This window comes from Suricata suricatta, chromosome 13 (assembly GCF_006229205.1).
Source record: "Suricata suricatta isolate VVHF042 chromosome 13, meerkat_22Aug2017_6uvM2_HiC, whole genome shotgun sequence".
Lineage (NCBI taxonomy): Eukaryota > Metazoa > Chordata > Mammalia > Carnivora > Herpestidae > Suricata > Suricata suricatta.
Genome location: NC_043712.1, coordinates 19063133 through 19088309, shown reverse-complemented (window position 1 = coordinate 19088309; position 25177 = coordinate 19063133). Strand labels below are relative to the sequence as shown.

The 25177-nt window shown below is 56.6% G+C and overlaps 1 protein-coding gene across 1 annotated transcript in view; it reads left to right on the top strand.

The window, feature by feature from the left end:
* The window catches only part of COL27A1 (collagen type XXVII alpha 1 chain), a 125280-nt gene that overhangs the window by 52082 nt on the left and 48021 nt on the right, over positions 1-25177 (top strand). Inside the window, exons 15-27 of the mRNA XM_029919629.1 lie at positions 4766-4819; positions 5494-5538; positions 8626-8679; positions 9653-9706; positions 10322-10375; positions 13151-13204; positions 13359-13412; positions 15039-15083; positions 16266-16319; positions 17939-17983; positions 22624-22677; positions 24376-24429; positions 24666-24719. Coding sequence (XP_029775489.1) covers positions 4766-4819; positions 5494-5538; positions 8626-8679; positions 9653-9706; positions 10322-10375; positions 13151-13204; positions 13359-13412; positions 15039-15083; positions 16266-16319; positions 17939-17983; positions 22624-22677; positions 24376-24429; positions 24666-24719 — 675 coding nt within the window. The remainder of the gene's footprint in view (positions 1-4765; positions 4820-5493; positions 5539-8625; positions 8680-9652; positions 9707-10321; positions 10376-13150; positions 13205-13358; positions 13413-15038; positions 15084-16265; positions 16320-17938; positions 17984-22623; positions 22678-24375; positions 24430-24665; positions 24720-25177) is intronic.

The following is a 25177-nucleotide window of genomic DNA, read 5'->3' as shown; positions in this document are numbered from 1 at the left end:
TGAGGCCTCTGGTCAAGCTCAGCCACAAGGCAGGGAAAGATGGAGGTGCAACCGAAAGGCATGTCTTCCGACGCCTCGTCCAGGGCGTTCCTCCCACTGCTTTGCTTCTGAGGGGCCTGAGCCGGGGTGTTCCTGCATTCCTCAGGCCACGCCCCACCTCAGCTGTCCCCTTTCCAAATCGCTCTTCGTGCCTCCCTCTTGCCCTGTGTCCTCTGCCACTTTCAGCCCTGCCCCCTGTTTTAAAATTCCCTCGGCTGCCAAGGCCATGTTTCCTTCCTCCTTGCGGTCAGGGGAAGAGGGGGCGTTCACAGGCGTGGACCGGACCCTGCCAGGTGCCTCAAAGTAGTGCCATGTCTCACCCAAGGTCCCCTTCCTGCCCTGGAGTTCTGGGGATGGCATCTTCTGGGCCCTGGTGGGGCGGGGTCAGAGAGGGTGGAAAATAATAGCCTCCCCAAAGAGTTGGAGACGAAAGGAATTTTCTAACCAGGGGTGAGAACGGGGAAGAGGGATCATGAGTCACCTATGGTTTCCCAGAGGATGTGGGTTTTTCGCTGAGCAAGTGGGAATTCCACATATTGATAATCATTTTAGTGGAGATTCAGGTTTATTCAATGTCTTCTGTCTCGTCTGATGAAGCAATCTGCATGCAGACTGAAGCCAAAAATTCCCCTGCCCTCCCAACCCCCGCCTCCCCCCTGCCCGCTGGGTCCTTGTAGGCCGGAGGCAGGGCGTGAGGAGACAGGCTAACATTTACAGAGCGTCTGTCTGTTTTGTGTGTGCTTGACATGCATTGGGCTGTGGAAGCCTCGAGATACTTGGGGTGGGTGGCAGCAGCTGGAGCACCCAGACCAGGAGGCCGGGAACTGAGGTCACCAGCTCAGGACTTGCAACCCAGGTCTGTGTGACCCAGCTCCCAATACGTTGCTGGTCACCCCTCCCCCCTGCAGCCTCCAAGGTGAGAGGCTCAGGACAGCCTTCTTTGAGTAACTGAAACCCTTTGGCCAGCCCTCAAGTAGAGTGTGCTGATTCCAGAATCTGCTCCAATAAGAAGAAGATTTCTGTCTTTTTTATTCTGAGTGACAGACAGGGAATTTGGGGTCCTCATTTAATGAGCCCCAAAGAATATTCGGTCTGGCCAAAGCCCAGCATGTGGGCTATGGTGTATTCTGTCACTAAATGATCATGTAGTTCTGTTTCCTTGTTATAAAGCAAGATCGGGAGCCTCACTACCTGACACGTCCCAAACCCTTGTGGGCCAGCCTTGTGCTAAGTATGTAATGATCACAGCAAGCCTCTGAAGGTAGGAAGGGGCATTACCATCGTATACTTCAGGGGACCGAGGCACAGAGAGGCTGAGATACCTGCTCAGGGTCACACAGCAGAAAGCTGGACATGGGCCTGGTCCTAGCTCTCTGAGCATTACGCACCCAGCTCTGCGTGGCTCCTGTGCTGAATGGAGACAGCCGATGCGTAAGCGTGGGGGGCTGGGCAGTGCGGGGGGCTGTTCTGTGTGAGAGATGCTGCTTATGAAGACCACACAGGAGCCAGGCTTGGCCAGAGCCCCCAGGTTCCTGTCCCCAAGCTGCTGACCCCTATTAGGGTTTCCGGAAAGAGGCCTTGTTGCCTTCAAGGGCAGTTCTAGGAACGGGGAGGCAAGATCTTTCCCTAGAGGGTTTATCAATGAGAGCGTGACTAGGGTTCTTTTTCACCTAGTCCTTAAGCCACTTCGAGTGAGCGCCCCTCTGAGGCAGGGGCAGGTGGTAGCCACAGGGACGCACACGTGAATGGTTGCCAGTGTGGAAAGGGCTCTCAGACCTGACAGCAGGGGCCTGACCTGGCCCGCGGGGTTGGGGAAGAGGTGCTTTGGCCAAAGGATAAATGCACAGGGCAGAACATTCGAGGAGTGGGAACTGGCAGCCAAGAGGTCCGGCTACAGAGGAGCGGCAGGGCAGGGAGGTAAGACATGTGTCACGGCAGGGGGGAGGCCCTTCTAGGACACCTACCATGAAGAGTGGGTGCTGGGAACACCCCCGGTTTTCCTTCGGGCGTCACTGGCAACCCCCCCCCCCGGACACCTGCGGGCACGTACCGGAGGAGAAGCCATGCTTACATTTAAAAAATATTTTTTTTAATGTTTATTTATTTTTGAGAGACAGAGTGCAGGTGGGGGAGGGGCAGAGAGAGAGGGAGACACAGAATCCAAAGCAGGTTCCAGGTTCTGAGCTGTCAGCACAGAACCCAATGCAGGGCCTGAACCCATGAACTGTGAGATCATGACATGAGCCAAAGCCAGACGCCTAACTGACTGAGTCACCCAGGCGCCCCAGCCTATTTTTGAATCAAGTGTGGCCTGGTGCCCTGTCACTGAGTGACATCAACGAGGAAAGGCATTCTAGGGTCCTTTCTTGGAGGAAACAGAGTCAGTTCAGGGCTTTCGAGCACCGAACACAGGGCCAGAAAGACAGACAGACCTGGATTCGGGTCCTGCCTATGTCCCCTATTTGCTGCTTAGTCTCGGGTGAGTGATTCCAGCTTTCTCATCTGTAAAATGTAACGGGCCTAACGGGGTCACTGAGAGCAGCCGGCTTGGGCCCAAACAGCAAGTCCCAGCCCGGGGCCCCGCTCAGGCTCCCGCTGACAGCATCCGACGGGACCTTGAAGCCTGGAGCGTGGTGTCCGGGGTACCGTAGGAGTTCTGGAAATGGTTGCACTGCGGTTGGTTGTGTTTCGGTGAAAGTCAGCAAGGTGAAGGGTGGAACGTACAGAACTCCATCTGGGAGCTTAGGCAAAGGTGGGAACAGGATCCAAATTTGGGGCATTTCTCATTGTTCTTCCTTGTGAGGATACGCCGTCCTGTGTGTTGCTTGGCGAGGCCGCCCACAAGGATGTCTAGTGCGGACTGGTGCTCTGTGGGCTGTACTAGGGAGACAGTGGCCTGGAATCTTCTCTGCTCCTCTCTCAAGGGCTTTTAGAGCCCAGCATTGGGGTCCAGCCAACATGGGAAAGTCCCTTTTCCACGGATGCCTTGCCCCTTGGGGCTGGATGCCCATGCAAGTCCCTTCTCCCCACCCCACACAGTCCTTTCCGGAGGGGCCTGCAGAGGCCCGGAGTGTGGGATTGCTGCGGCTCCCCAGGGCCCCACGCATGGGTCAGTCAGGCTCGTATTGAGTTCCATCCCCACACGAGCCACCTTCAGGCCTGCAGCGAGAAGAAGGGGCCAGTGTTCCTGGAGCTGCCGCTGCTCCCCTGCCCACAGCCCGGGCCCCAGCTGGAGCCAGATCCGCCAGCAGAGCCTACTCTGTTTATTTGTGCACGGCAGGGAGCTCTGGACGCCCACCCCTTGCTCCCTCCATCCAGGAAAAGACAGGGAGAGAAGCGGCAGCGAGGACAGCCTGGGGCGGGGGCTGGGGGGTGCGCTGCTCTGAAGGCCTGGCTTTCCTCGGACCCCAGCCTCTCCCCGGAGCCAGCGATCCCGGCCTTTTTGCTCCCTGCTCTCCCTCTTCTCCCAAGATGACTTCAGAATTCTCTAGAAGCTCTGGAGACGGACTGCCTGGTGAGAGTCCCAACTCCGCCCCGTCCTAACGGTGTAGAGGAAGCCTTACAGTTTCCCCATTTGTACAGTGGGGATGGTCGTAGGGTGGATCTTCGAGGGCTGGTGTGAGGAGTCCTTGGGTCCAGGCAGGAAGGCGCAGAGCCCCATGCCTAGGAGCCAGGGTTGTTGGGATTAGAATCGTCACCTGTGAAACTGACACCACCCTAACTTCACACGAAGATCACGTGATGGAGCCGAGAACATGATTTCTTGGACAGAGGCTCAGCTAGAAGGTTTGGTTTGACCTACTTAGGTGGGGACCCTGGCGTCCAGAGGGGGCAAGTGTTTTGCTCAAGGTCACACAGCCAGCCCCTGGCAGGCCTCTGGCCAGACTCCAGCCTCTGTCTCAGCTGATCTAAACCACTGCAGGGGTCAGGGGGTGGGGGGGGGGTGGGGCTCAGCAGTGCCTCGGCGGACCCCACCACTCTATGAACTCTGCACCTCCCTCCGTCTCTGTCCCCGGGGTGTCCCGCTGCCCAGGTCCACTGGCCCCTCTGCAGGAATCCTGCAGGAATGTGACCGGCAATCCTCACCGGAAGCCTGGGACAACTTTTGTTCACACTAGTGTTTTAGAGCACTGGCCGTGCGGGGGGGAGGGGGGGGGCGCTCCACGGAGCTCGAGGTGGGGCTGTAGGGAAGTGAGGCCCAGAGAGGTCAAGCACATTTCAGGAGCAAGCACAGCAGTCAGACACTGACAGTCACAGCAGACGGGAGCCTGTTTGGGAGCCCCCGTTCTCTGGGGGTGGGCCTGTCCAGAGGAAGACCAGACACCCCTTCACCCCAAACCGTGGTTTCCCACCCCAGCATTATGGGCATTTGGGGCCAGATCATTCTTTGTCGTGGGGCCTTCACCCCCCGGATACCAGCGGAGCCTCCTCAGTAGTGTCAACCCCAAATGCCTCCAAACTGTGCCAAGTACTTCATACACAGAAGTTAGTTCTTCCTGAAACATAGTACTGGCCTCTTAAATGGGGAAACTGAGGCACGGAGAGCTTCACCACCCAGAATCACACAATGAGTGAGCAGCAGAGGGGAGATGAGCTGAGCAGTCTGACTGAGCCAGTGGGGTTATGTCCTCAGAAACCCAGCCCCACGGACCTCGGTAGTCATCCGTGCCAGGCCAGCCCCCTGGGAGCCATCTCTCATCATGCTCTCTTCTCTGTCTCTTGCCAGGGCGACATGGGAGCACTGGGTCCGATTGGCTATCCAGGACCCAAAGGCGTGAAGGTAAACGAGCCATCCCTTAATCCGGGTCTCGCCCCAGCCAGGCACCACCTGACTCATTTCAGCCCAGAAGGGAGCGTGCCCGGGCACAGTGTTGGGGGTGGGGCAGCGGGGGCCCCAACGGGGTGGAGGCTGGCAGGCCAGGAGCTCAGTGCTACCCCGGCCCGAGAGCCAGTCATCCTGTGTATGTCACTTATGGCTGAGCAGGAGTCTCAGGGCACCGGAAGCCCAAGGGGGGCATCCCCAGGGGCAAAGACACTGAAATGGCAGGCCAGTGAACTTAAGCCGTCCCTCAGCGGGATGGACATTCGGGGAAAAGACCGGCCAAAGTTGCTAGGGCCTCCTTCTGGGGACGATCCCGTTTGACCCACATGCACGTGACGGTCAATGCTCCAGGCACCTCTCTCTCTGCACAAATCCAGCTTCTCCCCCGGATTTGCCCAGAGTGCCGCGCTTCACAAGTCCGATGCCCCTTCTCCTGCTCCTTCAGTCCACACCATTGCCCTTTGCACTGAGGGTCAGTGTCCCCTTTCACAGATGAGAAAACTGAATGTTGGGTGGGGCATCCAGTGCGTGCCAGGTGGGCACAGCGAGCCAGGGGGGTCAAAGGCAGGGCTCTCGGCTTCCTTGGCTTGGAGCCCCGCCCCTCACAGCATGACCTGGCCTCTGTCTTGCAGGGACTGATGGGGAACGTGGGGGAACCCGGACTGAAAGGTGATAAGGTGATCTGAATACTCCCTTGTTGCACTGTGTTTTATCTGCATGCCGCCCCCCTCCCAACCCTCTGCCGCCCTGCTGCTGCTTCTGGCTTCCTGCCAGCTCCACTCGCCTACACTCCTGCCTCCCCTCTGGCCACCCTCAATCTGTGCCCCCCAGCTTCCTCCTTGTAACTCAGCTGGAGCTCGGGTGGGTGGTTTGGGGCATGCAGACCTTGGAAGGGAGCACAGGGAGCTGTGGAGGCACAGGTCTGGGTGAGGCGAGGCGGGTCTCTGAGTCAGGACAGCAAAGCTGAGGCCAGCATCTGGGCTTGGAGGCCGAAGCTGGGGAGCTCAGAGGGTGGGGTGGGGGTGGAAGGGGCGTATTGCTGAGATGACGGGCCCCAGGGCAGGTATGGCGTCGGGTGCAGAGGCCTCTCCCAGCCGCAGGAGGAAATGAATCCACATAAACTGCCCCAGGTCGAATCGGACACCTTACCCCAGAGAGCACGTGGTCTGAAAGAAATGCGGGGACGGGCCTCTGAGCCCCTGGCTGCTTTCTTCCCACTTCTGCCACAGGACTAGTGTCCCGGGTACTCTGCCCTCCAGCCCTCCTCCTGCCCTCCCCTCTCTGCCTCCCAGCAAAACAGGCACCCCACAGGGGGTGTGGGAGGGCTCTCAGGCCCTATCCGAGCTTCCCCAAGTCTGAGTAGGTGATAGCCGCTCCTGCGGCCAGGCTCCCTCTGCACCTGCCTGCAGATCACCTCACTTCCCCTAAACCTGGGAGCCAGGAGCAAGTGTCAGTGCTGGGCACTGTCCAAGCACTCTGCGGGGATGCACCCACCAGCTTCTAAGCCTCAGTGAGATAGGAAGCATGCCTGAGCATGCGCAATTGGTAAGTATTGTCAGGATTTGAACCCAGGCACGTGCCTCCCAAGACCTCAACCACGAAGCAGAAGTGGGGGCTGAAGGGGAGAGCCAATGGAGCCCTTGGAGGTTACCTCGTCCAGTGCCTCCGTGTCACAGCTGGGCAAAGAGCCCCAGAGAGTTAGAAGAGAGGCCTTAAAGGAAAATCTGCCCTCGGACTTAGAAAATGCAAAGGGCTGGGCTGAAAAGGACACACCCAGACTGTCCTCCTCCTCACCCCCCCAACTACGCCCCTGGCCCTAGGTAGCCAGAGGGGTGCAGGGCTAACCCCAGGCCTTTCTCCATCTGTCTCCACTGCTTTCATCCCCTGCAGTCCCACCCAAGCCTCCGGCTGCAGTTCCCCGCCCCCCATGCTCCCCCTACTCAGCTTCACCTCTGCCCTGCTGGCCACCAAGCCCTCCCTTCTGTGACTTTCCCCTTGAGATGGAGGGGCTTTCTGTCGGAGGCAGGGGCTTCCCCACGGCTACCTGTTTGCTCTGGGGTTTGAGACATCGGCACTCTGGAAATGTTGAAGTCATGGATAAGGGAGAAAGCATGCAGGGGAGCGGGGGTGTGAGCATCGAGCTTTTTATAGGCTCTCTGCAGACCTGGCCTCCAGCTCACTGTTCCTCCCGGAACATGGAAATAAATGTGTTACATGGAACTCGGCTGGCTTGCGGACTGCTGGTGCTTGGGACATTTTGGGATGTGAAAACTCTGGAAAAAAAAAAAAAGAAGAAGTGGAAGAAATTGTTTTCCTGCCCATAGTTTTCAAGAAAATCAAATACGATGTTGGGGTTGATGAAAAGAAACAGAGCCCTCTCTTGTGCCCCTTTAGCTGGGAGGGATCTTTGTGTTGCTGAGAGTGAGGTTCTGATCAGCCCCCCGCCGCCCCCCTCCCCCAGCCCAGGGATGACGGGGCCATCCCTTCGTGTTCCCTGGCCATCCTGCCAGAGTCCCAGATTTTCCATGACCCGGCCTGGCCTCGGTCCCGCTTACAACCACTTGGCCCCCGTCTTCCTGCCTGGAGGCGCATTCTGGAACCAAGACTCCTGCTCCAGCCCCAGCTTCCTCCAAGTCCACTGTCCTGATTTCTTAGGACTCTTTATTTAAATCCCCTCTGCTCCTCCTTTAGATATTAAAAAAAAAACAAAAACAAAAACCAACAAACTTCCTTGGCTTCCAAACCTCTGGGATATTGTACAGGGTTTTCCAAACTGGAAAAATCAAAGCAAGTTTTTTTTTTTTATTTCTTTTTTTTTTTTTTTTTTTTTTTTAAATTTTGGCTCTTGTTTTACCGAGGAAGTTTTTCTGCCGGCTCATGGCCTTAGCCGCATATGTGGGTTCTCCAGAAGTCTCCACTCTTCCTGGGTTTTCTCCCCTCTTCTCCCAACTGTCCCTGGGGCTGGGAATGTTCTCTGAGTCCCGAGGCCCGGGCACTGCTGTCCCACGCGGAAAGCCGGAAATGGCAAAGACTGCGTGATGTGAGTCGGGTGCCAAGAAGCATCTTCCGACAGCTCGTTTACCAGGATGTGGCTGCACATAGGGAGGGACCAGAAGAGACCGCCGACAGCCAGAATCTGTGTCCCCAAGCACGTGCCATATGCCACCTTAGGAAAGAAATGCCAGAGCTGACTCGTGACCCATTTTACTCGCTGTTTGCACATCTGCTTAGCAAGACGACGATGCTCACGCTACAGCTCATTAAAAGCAACTAATCAGACTTGGGCCTGAGCTGATGGCTGGCACAGAAGCTTGCACAGAGGGAAGAAGTGACAGCCCCCAGCCTGGTGGTGAAAAATATCAAGCAATAGATGCAAACATGTAGAAACCCCAGTGGTGGGGGTGGGGCGCTTACAGGCAGTGCTTGCCCCTCTGCGACATCAGTGGGTGAAGAACTTGGCGGATCAAGAAGCCACTCCTTCGAGCTGCAAGTGCCAGTTCTCCAGCCAAGGCCAGGCAGCTGAGCTTCTGTTAGTGGAGTTTTCGGCTCCCCACACACCCCCAGGCAGGTGCCCCCCAGGGTCTGGCTTCCCGGGGGTGGGGGGGGCCCTGCCCTTTACTCTGACAAGGCTGCTGCTGCTGGTCAGATCCACGCTGGGAGCAGCCTTAGCAAAGTGTACCGTGCCAGTGGGTCTGGACTCGGGGGGCGGCGTCTGGAACCCAGCAAGGTCTCTGTTGTAACGTTCTGTGCTGGTGTGTATTTAGGGCGAACAAGGGGTCCCAGGTGTGTCAGGAGATACTGGATTCCAAGGAGACAAGGTAATTGCAGCCCCTGCCCCCCTCCCCCACCACCGCGCTGCTCTTCTCTGGTCCGGGCTTTCTTCTTGGGGTCCGCGATGGGCCAGGGTCGCCTTGCAACCTGGCTTCCTTCTACATAATCCTACCTTCTCCAGCCTCAGTATCCCCATCCCCATCTGTTGCCTGGACTTTACAACAGCCTCCTGACTTATTTCCAGGCCCCCAGCTTCTTCTCTCCCGGTCTGTCTTCCTCACGGCCACAAAGCTCTGCTCTGTGCTCACAAACCACCCATGGCTCCCTACTGCTCCCAGAGTGAGGCCCTGACTCCTCACCCCAGCACCCAGGACCCTAGTGAGCAAGTCACTCAGCCATTATCTGTCCGTTATCTGACTGGGTGGGACTCATGCTCAGCCCCCTGCCAGATGGCAGGCTCCCTGCGGACGCTGCCCCAGACAGTCCTGTTGTAGCTGAGCCCAGAGTCCTACGCAGACCGTGCGGGACATGTTTCAGTAAGCGAGGCACTGACCTTACTAACCGATGGAGGGACCGAGGCCACTCCTTTCTGCCCGTGTCCCGCACCATGTGGCCACATCTGGCCCTCACCCAGCCAGTCAACGAGGCCCAGATGTTGGCCAGCTCTCCGTCTTCCTCTTCCCTCCCTCCTGGCCGGCCTGTCCTGACCCAGACTCAGTGTCTCCGGATTTGGAGACACGGGCCTCCCCCTTCCCCTGCTGGGCCCCGTCTCCAGGGTTCCTCGCGCACAAAGGCACGGACAGTGCTTCTGCTTGGAGCCCCGGGGTCCCGGTGAGGAACAGGGGCTACTGCCCACGGGGGTGCCCAGCTGGAGCTTACGAGCACAAAAAGCGAGGGGGGAGCTCATCTCCCCCAGAGGGTGGTGTTCTTACGTCTCAGCTAGGCAAGGATGGCTGAGCTGCTGTTCACCTGGCCATTTCTGCTCCTTACTAACCCCAGCCTGCACTTGACCTTTTCCAGGGGAGCCAGGGATTGCCAGGGTTCCCAGGCGCCCGGGGGAAGCCAGGGCCTCTGGTAAGTACCTTTTGCTCTGACACCTCCAAACCTCACGCTCTCCAAACAGTCACAAAATGTGGCAGGGGGCGGTCACATCCTGGACCTCATTTCTTCCTGCAGCAGGTCTGGGAAATGAGCAGAGCAGGACCGCAATGAGATTCACCCATTTTGCAGATGAGGACACTGAAGCCCACAGAGGCAGGAACTCACCCAGCATCAGACATAGGCCTCAGTCACTGTCGAGTTCTGGGGAGAATCAGAATCTGGGGCTGGCAGAGCCTTGAAAACAACAGTCACATTTATAACAGGGCTGTCCTGTATTTATTGAATGTTACTATGGACTAGATTGTCTCCACACAAGACTTCTTTGATGAGTGCCAGCCACAAGGGCCACAGAATTATTATCCTCCCCATCTTACAGATGGGGAGACTGAGGTTCTGCAAGATGAAATGTCTTGCCCAGGATCCCGTGGCTGTAAGTGTAGGAGGTGGGGTTTGGACACTAGCTCCTAGCTGTCTAGGCAGATTTCATTCATATGCCCCTGAGCTTTTCCAGCTACTCGCAGCCAGCGGGGAGATACAAGGGATGGTGGAAAGTGGGCCCTCACCCCTGCCGTCTCTTCTCCTCCACAGGGCAAAGTTGGAGACAAGGGATCCCTTGGGTTTCCTGGGCCTCCTGGTCCTGAGGTACGTGACCCCATACTGCTGTGTCTGGCCACACCTGGGCCTGAGTGTTGTCCTTGGAAAACTGAGATCCCGAAATCGGGTGGGTGGGTGGCACTAAGCTGAGGCCGCACAGCACACGAGAGATGGGGGCTGAGAATAGAAATTCTGAGATCAGAGATCTTTCCTGTTCGGACTCTGTGTCCCTGGCGGCTCTCAGTGGCGGTGGGGCAGATGGTGGCCTCACAGACCCTCCCTAGCTCTGTGGCCCCCTTTAGAGTTTCCAGAAAAAACATCAGGAAAAGCCCTCTGAACTCAGTCCTGCACTCTTACCAGGAGCTCCTGCATTCTCTAGCCTGAGCTGTGGAACTCTTCCAACCACCCACACTCCCCCTGGAAAAAGTTCAAGGCTCAGCGCTCCCAGGACGGGGGAGCAAGAAGCAATGATAAAATTCTGGTGTTTGAGTGGAGAATGAGAAATCATGAAGGCTGATCTAGCAATTAATATAAGTTGCCTTAGGTTCTGGCTAAGGACTGAGAGGTCCCGGTACATGTGAGAATTCACACAAGTCTGCCAGCTTCTGTGCAGGATCCTCAGCACCCAGGTCCGAGGGAAGTCTAGGGACCAACTCCAGCCAGCCCCCACCACACACACACACACACACACACACACACACACACACACGCTCCCAGTCTCCAGCCTTGCTCATTCACAAGATTGCAGACACAAGGATCGCTCTGCCCAGCTCTCCAGACCCTTCCAAAGATCACTCCTGGTGTCGCCCAGAGAAATGAGGGACAGTTTCCTGAAAGTTCTGACTCTCCACCGTGTTGACTTTGGCCATGACACAGTCCTAGCTTCGGGTGGATGGAGCTGGCCTGTCCTCCCTGGCCTGGATTCCTTCCGCTGGCCACTGAGGAAGAAGACTGTGTGCACCGTCCGGCTTTCCCGGCAGGCTGGGGGGTGCAGTGCACATTCACCGGACCCCTCCCCATACTGGCGGGCCGCATTGTGTCTTTGGGACAAGAACATGGTGAATTGCCACCGACAACGGTGTGAGGGAGGCATGACCACCACCATGTCACAGATAAGGAAACTGAGTCACAGAGTCATGAAGCAACTTCCTTGGTGTAGCAAATAAGGTCTGCTTTGGCCACATCTGGGATCTGCCTCTCCTATCTTTGTGTTCTGTCTGGATGGACTCACTCGGTGTCCAGAAGACTGCTCTGGACAGATGGAGACGGAAGTCGATGGGCGTGTCAGTGCCTTCCTGGCTCTCTCTGCTCCTGCTGAGACCCTGGGCAGAGGCGTGGGGACCCCGCTGAATCCGCTCTTTCCCTCCTCAGTGTGTCTGATCTGTGTGAGCACCAGAATTTGATCAGCATCCTGACATCCAGGCTCTCCCTGGAGAGACGCTCACTCTGGGCAGGACACGGGACCTTGCGTTCTTTTAGATATGGATTTTTATTGAGTGCTCAGCAGGTGGCCAGGTGCTTTGTGTGATTCCCTTCCAGCCTCAGAATAGCCCTATAAGGTGATGGAGTGGTCACCACATTACAGACGAGCAAGCCGAGGCCCAGAGATACTCAGGGGCCACATGGTCAGTCGGTGGCAAAACAAGTCTTTGAACCTCCCAGTCTGGAGAAAAAGACATGGTGCTTTGACTTTCTGTGTTCGTTTGAAATTCAGACCCACTCTTGCCTTCTCTAGTAAGAAGGGTAAGAGGATGTTTGAGCTGGAATTTAACGGGAGTCGTCAGAAGGTCAGAGAAGAAGGGGAAAAAACCACTTATGAAGACAACATGGGAGGAGGCATTTTGATCTCAGGGATTCATAGATGAACATTTTGGATTCTAGTTGTCAGGAAGCTAAGGGAGTAGTTGGGGCTGCCCTAAAAGTGAATGCGGTGCTAGGATGAATTAGCAGAGGTATTATACTGAAAACAAGGAAGGGGATGTTTCCATGCTGGTGTCTGCTGATCTGTTCACACCCAGAGAAGCACCAGCATCCTAGTGATCACCAACAATGGAAGCCGGCTGCTTGGAGGTGGCAAGACTGAGGGGCCTTGGGCCCCTGACTAGAAGCCGTTGAAGGAACAGCAAAGGGCTGGCCTCTGGGGACAGAAGAGCTGGCCTCTGAATTGTGCAAAGACCACCATGGAAAGAAGGACTCGCTGCGCTTTGTGGGGTCCTCAGGGGCAGCACTACGTTGTCAAGAGGAAAAGGAGGGGGTCCTGCTCCAGGTCAGGTAGAAGTCTCCATAGCACCGTCATCCATTGGGAACAGGCTTGGTCCGGGAGCCGTGAGCCCTCATTTGTGATATGGGGCAGAGCCCAACACATCGGGCCAGGATGGAGGGTGGATTTCAGCCATAGAGCTTAATCAGATCAACATTTCAGTCCAGCCAGAGTCGCAGCAAACCCAGAACAGAATCCTGTCCGAAGGACCCCTGCGAAGGATGGCATTTCTCGGAGCTGAGAGTGGTCAGCTACGGCGGTCTGGCTGCCAAGGGCCCAGGACTCGGCAGATTCTGGCTTAGACAACCTTGCGTGCCCTGGGAGTGAGGGTTTTGCTTGCGTTGTCTACTTAATTTTCTCAGCAGCTCTCTGAGATGCATGGCCTCTTGCCCAGATCCCTATTTGAGAACAGAGGACTGCAGGGTCAAGGCGGTTAACTGGGCTGCCCAGGGTCACACCCCACGCCGGGAGGGGTGCAAACCTGGGCCAGCCCCCCTCCAAGACCTCCGCTCTCAGCACTGCCCTTGGCCTCTGGGTGACCCCTGCTCTCTGCTTCCCCGTAGGGATTCCCCGGAGACATTGGCCCCCCTGGGGACAACGGCCCAGAAGGCATGAAGGTGAGTCCCCTGCCCAGGGCAGCTCTGGTCTCTGCGGGAACCCCAGGCCTCCAGGGCTGGCGCCCTGGCTTGGAATTGGCAGGGGGGTCTTGCCAGCTTCTGATGGGCGCGGAGGTGCCACCTCTGAGACAGCTTTTTGTTCTCTTCTCACCAGGGTAAGCCTGGAGCGCGAGGCCTGCCGGGACCCCGTGGGCAGCTGGGGCCCGAGGTGAGACTGTCTGGCCCTGCCCCCTGCCCGTCCCCTGCACCCCTGCCTGCTCCATCCTGGGTCCTGGAGGCCTCAGCCAGGGGCCAAGGCCCTTCACCCGGATGAACCCCTGGGCTGCTTTGGGCTCCCCCTCCAGCTCGTCCTTTACAGCCCTGCCTCGTGACCCTGACAGGGTCGGTCTCTGCCCTGGCCTGGCTGACAGGTGGCTCTCTCCCTCCCTGGCATTCCCATTGCCCTGGGGGTCCCTCTCTGGGGCCACCGCCTCTGCTCCTGCAGAGCTTACTGGGGGCTGGTGTGGGAGAGTAGAACGTCAGCTCCATTTTGCAGGAGAGGCCCTGACACTGGGGGTGGAGACACTGGGTTGGGTCTGGTGGTCAGTGGGAGGCAGGCTCAGGATTCAAATCCACGCCTGCTTGAGCCCTAAACCCATGGTGTAGACCCTATGCTCTTGACTCTGCTCCTGGGAGCTGCCTGGTGTGTGTGTGGGGGGGGAGGGGATTCCCCAGAGAATTCTATGACTCGCAGCGCTAGTGAAGGGCAGAGGAGATTTACTGATTTCCTCATTCATGCTGCAGGGGATGAGACTGTCTCTGTGGGTGGGCTGGTTGGGCACCGCACGGGCCGGCCCCAGAATTTGTGTGCACACGAGGCCCCCCCCCACCCACCTGGGCTCCGGCCCCAGGGCCCCCGTGCAACACAGCCCCGGGTGAGGTACAGGAGGCCTGGACTTGCCGCAACCCCAGGCAGGCATCCAGCCAACATGGATCCCTTTGCCAGCTGGTCCGGGGTCTGGCGGGGTCCCAGCGCCGGCTCTGGGAGCTGCCACGTGGGGCTGCTTTCCTGGAAACAGGAGTGGGGGCGGTAGCAGCTCCAGAGGGGGCCTCTCGGTCAGGCCTGGCATGCCAGAAAGGCCAGTGTGGAGGCTCCCCCAGCCTGCGGGAGGGCCAGAAGTGGAAAGGGAGGGGAGGGGAGAGGCGCCAGCCATGTGCTTCTGTCTACACCCACGTTACCACTAGAGAGACTGCCACCTGCTCACATCTTCATTGATTCCTTCATCCACTCCTGCGTGCATTCCCCGCTGCGTCTCCTCCCTCTCTCGTGCCCCTGTCCCCACTGTCACTCACCATGCATCCAAGAGACACTGCGCACCCGTCTTGAGGGGTTTTTTGTGACGGTGTAGGGGCCGGGACCTCAAGACAGAATAAGAGCTCATCGCTGTCCTCCAGGACCTCGACTTAGGCTAATCACTGTACTTTAGGATGATCCTCTCCATTCTGCACCATTTTACAGGGGAAACTGAGGCACGGCCAGGCTAAGGTCTGCCTTAGAAGAATCAATGGCAGAGCTCAGAATAGGGCTCATGTCTGAGCTGTGGTCTGGGGCTCTATATTCACAACATATGACAGGGTTTGACTTTCTACTCGGTACTGCCATGAAACAGTCACACTCAGATGACATGGGGCCCCATTCCTGTGGAAGTCCTTGTGTGGCCTGGGAGGCACCATTTCTCTTAGTCCAGGAAGGCTCTCCTCTGTCCATCCCTTTCCCTCCTTACAGGTCAAGTTCTCTGAGACTCTCACTGGATTAATTTCTCCTTTTTTCCTCTCTTGTGTCTCCCAACTCTAGGGAGATGAGGGACCCATGGGGCCACCTGGGGCCCCTGGCTTAGAGGTGAGTGTCGCTGTTCCCCGGGGGGAGGTGGGATTTGTGGGCGCTGAGCCCGCTGGGTGCAGATGGACAATATCTGGGCGGTGCTGTGCAAAGAGGTCATTGGAGGGAGCCTTGGGCCAGCCCGAGAGGAGACTAGAAGAAACCCCAAGGGAGAGAGACAAGAGGCAGGAAACAGGCTGGCCGTGCCAGCCCCACGGCCGCGCGCTGGGCTCTGCCTCCCCTCACCTACATTTGATTCTCCATGAGAGTGGCATTGCCGGTCTTCGTTTCATTCAAGGTCATCAGGCTCAGCCCAGGACCTAACCTTGGGCCCCTCCCGACTGCTCGGTCCAAGCAGCCCCTCGCAGGGTCTGCCCAGCTGACTGTAAACCAGCAGTGGATGTGTGGTGTGATCTCGGGGCCTGCTTGTGCTCTCCAAAAAATGATCGGGGGACCCCAAGCGCTTTTCTTTGTGTGGGGGCTCCATCTATTGATATGAGTAATTAAAACTGAAAACTTTTAAATGTATTTATTAACTCATTTGAAGTAATAATAAACCCATTTCATGTGAACAAAAATAATAGTTCTACAAACAAAGCAAAACAAAACAACCAGCTATATTTTCCAAAGCAAAATAATCTAATGAAAAGAGTGGCATTGTTTTACCGTTTTTGCAAATCTCTTTAATGTCTGGCTTTAATAGAAGTCAGCTGGATTCTCCCATCCGCTTCTGTGTTCAATCTGTTGACGATACTGCATGTCCTGTAGCCTCTGGAAAAGTCCGCTCACACTCGGGAGAAAGAGACACAGACAGCAAACAACATCTTAGCCTTATTTTGAACATAGTTCTGATGCCATCAGTCCCTTGAAAGGGCCCCAGGGACCACAGGGTCCCCGGACCACACTTGGAAAACCACTGGTCTACACTCGTCATTGCCCTGGGCCCTTTATCTTCTTTGCCCTTCCTCCCTTTTCCTCATTCCTTGAAAGCAGGTTTCAACATCCCCATGTGCAAACAGGACAAGCCTAGGAGGGGAGACTTCCTCCCTGCCTTTCCAGAATAGCCTGGTGGCCCTTGGGGCTCTGAATCCCTGTCCCGCCTTGGGGCATTGTGACCCTCCCCTGCCCCAGGGCTGGGGACCCCAGCAACACTGTCCCTTCCTCACCCCTTCCTCATCCCTTACTCACCTCTCTCTGTTTCAGGGCCAACCTGGCAGGAAGGGGTTTCCTGGTAGGCCGGGCCCAGATGGCATGAAGGTGAGGGGTCCTGGAGGTGACTGGGTGTGGTTAATGGGGGCAGGGGACACCTGGGAAACAGAAGAAAAGGGGAGCCAGCAAAGTAGGGCCCCAGGAAGGACCCTGAATCCCACGGGCAGTTCCGAGAAGGAGGGAGATGGTCCCCATGTATCACAACGCATTGGTACCAGAGAGGGCAAAAATGGCCACAACCAGAATGTCCAACAGGAGGCAGTGTTCAGGTAACAGGATGCCATACCCAAAGATGGTGAAGTGGAAGAGATCACAGGACAGGAAGGGCCTGTGCATGTGGACATGGTAGAGGCAGGAAGCAGGTTATGGACGGATGGTGTTCTTAGATGCTTGGAGCAGAAGCTGTGAGGAAGACAGGGGCTCTCCCTGGGTGGTGAGAACACAGGACGGTTCCATGTCCTTCCATGGGGCTCTAGGATTTCCCCATTCTGTGCAATAAATACGTATTACATTTGTTAGCAGTTTTTTTTTTTTAAGTTATCAAAAAAGAGCTGGCCTGCATAGGGGAGTGTTGACCACGGCACACCAGCACGTGGGCAGCCTTGCGTCCTGGCTTCCCAAGGACTCCCCTTGAGGGTTGGACGCTCCAAGCTGTGTTGGGCCTCATTTGCAGTTGGGCCGACTCGCCAGGGTAGGTCAGGTTTTCCACGTCCCCCTCCACTCAGGAGACACAGCCCCTGTGTCTGTCCGGCCCCTCTGGTTCTCATGAGCGTGAGGTCTGGGGCAGGAGCTGGAGGGAAGGATGAGGCACAGACCCCTGATTATGGTGAGCCGCATTCATGCGTGAGCCAAACTCCTGGCTAGTCTGGGCCCTTGGCCTGCCCTCTGAGGTCTCTGTCTCTCCATCGGCTGCCAGCTGGGTTTCTGGGGCGGGAGCAGTGACACGGTCTGGGTGGACTTATTTCCTGGATCTGCTCCCCTCTCTGCAGCTCATGCTGTGGGGTCACCAGGGCAGCAGTGGCTGCTGGAGGAGCAGAATTCACCCCAGCACAGGATAAAGCAGGCAGACGAGGCTCTTAAGAGGCCACCAAGCATGAGAGCTAGAAATAGCCTACAAGACAAATGAGTCTGATTTCCCTTATTTATAGTTGGGGACGCTGAGCCCGGGGCAGAGGCAAAACTCACCAGTCATTTCGTGGGCCGGTAACAGAGTGCTGGTGGGTCAGCGCATAGGATCCAAGTGCCGGGACCCCTGATCCCGTGCTTGCCCTATGGTGGGGCAGCTTGATACAGCAGGAATGGGGACTTCAATCCGTCAGACCCAAGTTTCCAGTTCTAGCCTACCTCTAGCTTGCTGTGTGGCCCAGAGCAAATCACTTCGCCTCTCTGAGCTCTAACATGCAGGGGGTTGATGAAGGGCCCAAATGAGATACAGATGTCAGAGTGCAAGTCATGGGTGGCTAGGGCATTGTCTGCAGCCAGCGGTCCTGTCCAAGTGTCCCGTCGTCCTTGCTGTTTGTTTGAGATCTACAAGGCCAGATCCTGGAGTTGAGGTTCCTGTCCTTCCCTACCGATGGAGACTAAGGCCAGTCAGCTGGGGTGTTGCCCAGGGTGACCTAGAATCCCATCGCCCATCCCAAGTGACCCTCCTCTGTGTTTCCTTGCAGGGAGAACCAGGTGACCCTGGACGGCCAGGGCCCATGGGTGAGCAGGTAAGTCAATACCGGTCTCTGAACACAATGGCTCTTTATGAAAACTCACTCTGTGCCAAGCCCTTTGGTAAATGTCCACATGCGTCGGCCTTTCATTCCCAGGTCTGTTCCTGGGGTCAGTTAGTGAGTCTCCCCTTTCCATTGATATGGTCACTCGCTGCCTCTCCGTGGGGGCGAAGTCACCGAGGGAGAAAGCTGTGAATCACAGTCCTGTGGCCTGGCTTTGCACATGTTTTTGGAGCATTTGCCCAAAAGCGGTTACATGACCTGGCTCCCAGAACATTAAAACTGGAAGAGCCTTCACCAGTCACCCGCTGTGGCCTGTTTACAGATAGGGACGCTGACAACCAGGGAGCCATGGCCACCCGCCAGGGGCCCTTGGTCCAGGCAGCCCTAACTTAGAAGGACAGTGAAATTCACCAGTGGCTCTGGCTAGCTGGGAAGTCAGGCGAAGTTTGGAAGAGGAAAGGGGGCTGTAAGTCGTTAAAAAGGAGGTTTGAGGATCACGAGCTTCATTATTGAGGCCGAGGGCCTCAGAGAAGTGAATTCTGCTTCAGAGAAGTGAATTCTGGGAGAACGGACAACATAACCCCACCTCTACAGCCCCATACTTCCTGAAAGCCCAACCTCTGGGCTTGGAGGTCAAGTGGATCTCCCCCACTGCCTTAAAGAAGGACCTCACTCCCTGAACTCTGCAAGGTGCTGGTCCAGGCCAGAGGGAGGAATAGCGTCGGGGACCCAGAAGAATCTATCTCTGCTGAGAAACGCCATCAATGGCGTGAGAGTCGTGCACAACGGGCTTCCTCACCAGGCCTGCAACATCTGTTGGGGGGAAGAAAGGAATTAAAGCAGGGGGTGGACTGGATTTTTGAAACCTTTCCAGTGTCATTCGAGCGCATTCTGTGGGAAGCCCGGGAGTTTGGAAGGGCTGTCACGGCCTGGATATATTTCCTGATTGGAAAAAAGAGGTAATGCGATCAGCAATTTTAATTTCATAGTTATGCTGATGGTAAGGGCCCTCGGGAAATAGATAGTCAGGATCCTAGAATGTCGGAGCGCAGAGGGTCCTCACCTAGCACTCTGTCCCCAGGTCCTAACTTTTTTGTGCCTTTGGACCCTTTGGCAGGCTGGCGAAGCCCCTGAACCCCCTTGTCAAGAATTTTTAAATGCAAAATAATGCCAAATGAAGGATTGCAAAGGCCATCGATTGTATCGAAATGCAATTATAGAAGTATGTGGAGTGCGACCTCCTCGCCACCCTTCTTGACGAATGCATTAAGTAATGAGATCTAACAGCTGTCTGAGAGCGACCTCAATTTTGAACAGTGACAAGCCTTAGTGACACATTTTGAAATCTCTGTGACAGGGACTGCACTGTGACATGTAAATATCCCTGACAGTTACAGGTACCGTGCGCTTGTTGGCTACATTCAGATTTAAACTGACGCTCAATTTCAGTCAGAAGTCAGCGAAAATAAAAGTTGTAATTTTTTTCCCTATTCAAGCTTGGGGACCCCCTGCATTGCATCCATGGAGCCTTGCAGGAACCCCAGTGTATGCCCCCTGGATCCTAGCCCATGTTGGCCAGCTGATTAGCAAAGATGACCCAGCAAGGTAGCGACAAAGCTGGGGCCAGGCGGAGTGGGCATCTGGCCTGGGCAGCTGAATGCAGGGCCCCTTGGATGGCAGAGCTAGGGTTGCTGGGACTACAGCAGGAGAGAGGGGCCTGTCTGAACTGTGAGGCAGAGCTGGAGCCCCTTGGTGGTGATGGGGGGGGCACGCCAGCTGTGCCCTTGGCCCCACCCCCTAGGAGGAGGGGCCAGCATCTCCTGTTCATGGCAGAAGCAGAGGGTCCCCCTGGGAAGGTTATGAGGTCCTACTTAGGATCACAGTATCGGCTGCATTGATCGGGCTCCTGTGAGGCACCAGGCTCTGTGCAAGCACTCTGTCCCCCACCGCCTACCGTTCCCTCCCCAACCCCAGAGTGATAGATGTTAGTATTCCCATTTCACGAAAGAGGAAACTAAGGCTCTGAGAAGTGAGGTGACTTGACAAGATCTCCCCGGGGCAGTAGCACAAGTGTCCGAGTCAAGGCTGACACTGGGGGAGTCTCTGGATTCCCAAGATCTGCTTTGGAGGGGCTGGAAAAACCGTAGTCCTCCTGAGGCATTGCTGTCCTGTAACAACTCCTTAAGAGTGTCCATGGCTTGCCAGCAAGGCCTGTCCTAGGTGCTGGGGACACACAGATGATCACAAGCATGAGCCTTGCCTTTAAGAAGTTCTCTGTGTCGGGGGAGAAGCCACGCCTGTAAACGCTCTATCCCTGTGATATCTGTTTCAGTAGAGGACCCACAGTGGTCTTGTTCCTGCTTGCATGCTCAGTGCCTAGTGGAATGAATGGGAAGGGAAGGAAGGAGGGAGGAAATCTTCCATCACAGACAACAGCCCTTTATCTGTAGACAGTGTGAGGCCTGGGGCAGGCTCCTTCCCCACATGGGGGGCTCAGATCCTGCCTGTGCAGTGCCCGCTGTGGGTGACCATCCACGCCCATGTCCTCAGGCCAGCTTGAGGGGAGTCCACGGCGCCCACAGTGGTCAGGGCTGCTTCTCCACCCGCCCGACCAGGTGGGAGCCCTGGGCCCCCGGGGCTGGCTCCCTGGCCAGCCTCATCTCCACCCGCAGGACAGACCTGCCAGGATGTTCTGGGGCAATGCCCCTTGGGTGTCCTGGGGGCCGGGGTGGGCACTTGCTGTATGGCCCTTATTCATTAGGATCCTGTTTGGCTTCTTGTTTGAGGTTTATGACCCGCCTGCCTCCCAGGACCCAACAACTCATAAATTTAAAGTAGCTATGAAATTTCTGTTTCTCTGGGCCAGTCGGGCAGGGGCCTCTTAACAGAGCCGTTTTTATTCCCTGCACTCGGCATCCTCTGAATGTCTGAGTGCTCCCTTGTGGGGCGCTCGGGCCTCTGTCTTAACCCTGTGCCCTTTTAAAATAAATTAGAACAGGGCGGGAGGGAACTAACGTTTATGGAGTGCTTTACATGTGCCATGCATTATCTCCAATACTCAGAACAATCCCGGGGAGACCTTTAGCTAGAGTGCCCCCCTCTGCAGGTGATGAGGCTCCGAGAGGCTCTGTGACTTTCTCAGGGTCCACAGACCTAAAGATCGAATGACAATGACATAGAAAAAGTGTCCTGTGTAGGACTTGGCACTCTAAGTGCCAGCTGTTGTCATTAATATTGCTGTCACCTTGAAAGTACTCTAGTGTTTTTAAAAGTTAAGTTGTTGCAAAAGTCAAATACTTGGTTCTTGTCTGTGACTTATTAGCCATGACCTCAGACCTGGTACCTCACTCCTCTCACCTCATACTTTAACCCTGAAGGGTCTCTGAGCCCGGAGGACTAGGACCTCCACCCACCCCGGGGCGGTGGTGCCAGGCTGCAGGGGGCACCTGTGACCTGCTTGTGGCCACACGCTTTGGAGGCCCCGCGGTGGTGGCACGGGTGCATGGCCTTGGAGGCACACAAACCAGAGTTGAATCGCAGACGGCAGCTGCGAGACACGCCTGGCGCGTGGCCAGACCTTCAAACTATCTCTGAGACAGAGCTAACCCTTTGGAAATGGGCACCGCGTTTCCACCCTAGTTGATTGATGGGGTGGCCAGCATCACTGCCTCAGTGTACGACTTGCAACTTCTGATCTGTGCCCGTGCAGGTTCAAGGTCAGATTCCTTTCTAGACACAGTCTGGGGACAGAGAGCAAATTGTATGGGATAGATCCGCTCACCCCTTGGTGTTTTTTGATTCTCCCAGAAACCCTTGGCTGCAAACTCGAGTTCTTCCAAAGCCATTGTCACGCCTCTGAACTGCACCAGACCCCCTCCCCCACCCCACTTGGCTCGAACCTTCCTTAGCAAGGAAGAGAGTGGGGTCCGGACAAGGAATTGTCTGCTTCCCCGGGTGGCTCCCCCAGGCTTTCAGGTTCACTGCGCGGTGAGCGCGTGTCTACTCGGGGCCAGCGAGGCTGGCAGCCACCTAGAAGCGCCTCTGGAACACAGACGCAAGTTATCACCCAGTGGAGTTAAAAAGAGCAACAGGAACCGCAATGCGAGTATGTGTGTGCCCTTCGGAACGGAGAGGAAGCCTCTCACAAGACAGTAGAAAGGCCTCTACTTCCTACGTTTCAGTCAAGACTTCTGGCGGAGGCTGGACCGCTGTTTCCATCCTGGCTCGCGGGTTTGTTTCTCTCTTTGAAACAGCCCCAGAGCCCTGGAAGATGGGGACAGATTTCCCAGCACAGTTTAAGGGCCATCCCCGCCCTCCCAGTCCCCCACGCGACCGCCTCCCAGCCTGCTCCTGGCGCGGGAAGAATGTGTGGTGCTCCCAGGGATGCTGGCAGCGGCCCCACCGCTTGGCTCTCGAATCAGAACCATCTGGTGGAGTGAGGGAAGTCAGGACAGCGCCTGGAGAGAGGCAGCTCTCCTCTGTGCCAGCCCCACCCCTGCCTGCCGCATTACCAGGCCCCAGGCAGCAAGTGCAGGGGAGGCGCCCCGGAGATGCGGGCGAGCTGCCTTCGAAACCCAGCACATCCTTGAATTCACGTTCTTTTCTCTTGCTTTCGCGAATGTTTCTTCTAGGGACTTCTGGGATTCATTGGTCTGGTCGGGGAGCCAGGGATCGTGGGAGAAAAGGTGAGTTGTGTTGGAGTGGGGGAGGGATATATAAACAAGTGAACTTGTGGTTGAAATCTTAAAAAGATGAAGGGGCCAGTTGCCCTGGGGACTTCAGACTTCTTACCCCCGCCCCCTTCCGCTTGTTACCCTAGCATTCCACACCCTCAAAGAGCCATTGTCCCCTTTCCCAGCATCCCCTGGGGCTCTGTCCTGCCATTTCATCGGCACCGCCGGGCACCCCGGTTGGACGGCTGTGTGAGCAGCAGCTAATGCACGTGGTGTGGGCCTTCCCGCCTGCTCCCTGGCATAGCACAGGGCTGGGCCACAGAAGGCAGGTAAAGGGCCACTTTTTTTTTTTAAAAGGGAACAGTTCCTTAGGCCTCCTTGTTAGTTCCCGGGCAGCTCTGTTTCACAGACCAGACTGCGGAGGCTGACTTAATCAAGGTCGCCAAGGCAGGAAGTGACAGAGCTGGGATGTAAACCAAGTTCAGTGCCCAGGGCCTCACGTTAGCTCCCAGCCCACAAGCACCATGTGGTTTCCAAGTTCTCCCCTTGGGCTTTGGATGGGACCTGCTTTCCTTTTATGGGCTTATCTGATCCCCAAGCTTTTGGGGAGCCCCTATTCTACCCGCTGATTGGATCGAGAAACTGAGGTCCAGAGAGAGAAAGCCTCACCACTACCACCATCTCCTTCTCCTCTTCCTCTTCTCTTATTAATTGATCTTTTTATTTTGAAGTAATTATAGAGTCACAAGATGTTGCAAAAAAACCAGGATGGAAGGCTCCCATGTGCCCTTCACCCTGTTGCCTCCCTTGGTCACATCTTGCACAACCCTAGTGCCATATCAGATCAGCTCTGGCCTTCCGTTGCTCAAATGTTCCGTGTCCCTCCTCATCTGCAAGCCATTGCCCGTGCCCCTCCCCCGGCCAGGTACACCCCTCCTCCTCCCACCCCTCTGCCTCCCTGCCCTGATGGTGGTTGGTTCTCCTTCAGCTCCCTCAGGTCCAGCAGGTCTTCCCAAGGGAAGCCTTCCCCACCACACCCCCGAGCCCAGGTGGGTCCGATCCCCTGCCGGAGGGCCTTAGCACTGAGACCCTCGCCCCCACGGTACTTCCCCGGTTTGCATCTGTGCTGGTGATTTGTGTCTCGCATCTTCAGGGGCTCACATGCTGTGCCAGACATGTAGTAGATGTTCAATAAATGTTTGCCAGCTGAGTGGATACAAAACACAGGGCCTCCCCACAACAGCCAGGATGCAAACCCAGAGCCTCCTCCGGTAGCCTCTGTCCGCTACACCCAGCATCTCTGCCCAGTCTCTCCGGGTGGACCAGGAGGAAGAGAGTTGTATCTCAGATGTTCCAGCATCTCGTCTCTGTCCAGGCAGGGGATGGGGGGAGTGAGAGTGACTTCTCTTACCATCTCCACCTCCAGCCCAGGGGACGCCAGGCCCATGGAGGACCACGTGAGGTGGGCCAGCATCAAAGGGGACAACGTCATTAGCTCATCCTTGCTCTGGACGGCCCATGCCCCAGGGAAGCCCTCTGCGGGGCATGGGTGCTGAGGCCTCCCAGGGCTTGCCGGGTCCCTGGCACCCTGTCACCACACTGGGTGATGTGACTGTAGGCCTCAGATAAGTCCCTACCCCTCCTGCTGCACCTGCTTCCCCTAGAGCCACCCCACAGCTGTCCCTCCCTGAACTGCTATTTCCATCACAGGGTGACCGGGGCATGATGGGACCCCCAGGCGCACCCGGACCCAAGGGATCGATGGTAAGGAGCAAGAGTGCACGCCTTGCACTCTCCTGTCACGGTCGTGGTGACAGTTCTGCCCTCCTCTGCCTGCGTCCCCATGCCCTGGGCTTTCAGAAAAACCCGATCCTTCCCCTTTCCAGTGGCCTGCCTGCCACCCCCAGGGCTCCGGGCTGGGGCTGGGGCTGAGCCCACCGAGGCGAAGGAGGAAGGGCCACTGGCTTCAGCTGACTCCTCTCTCACCTCTTTCTTGGTAGGGTCATCCTGGAATCCCTGGAGCTGTTGGGAACCCTGGAGAGCCCGGGCTCCCGGTAAGCAAAGCCCTCCTGTTCCCTGAGTTCAAACCCACTGTCGAGTAATGGTGAGGGGTCCAGACAAAACCCGAGTTTGAATCCCTGCTCCATATTGCCAGGGGAGATCACTGAACTTCTCAGAACTTAAATGTCGCTCATCTGAAAAACAGAGGAAATAATCGTGGTTGAGATAGTGTCATCACATGGGTTAAATGAGACCGGGCGGCTAACATTCATTACGTGGTGATGTTCCCAGCACAGGGTCATTTTGGTCATTAGCGCCATTATTGCTTTGTTCATTCGCCCCGGTATTGTCACGTGTGCCTGAAGCCTGAAGCCGATCCAGGAGCGGGGGGGGGGGGGGGGGGGGGGGGGGGGGGGGGGGGGGGGGGGGGGGGGGGGGGGGGGGGGGGGGGGGGGGGGGGGGGGGGGGGGGGGGGGGGGGGGGGGGGGGGGGGGGGGGGGGGGGGGGGGGG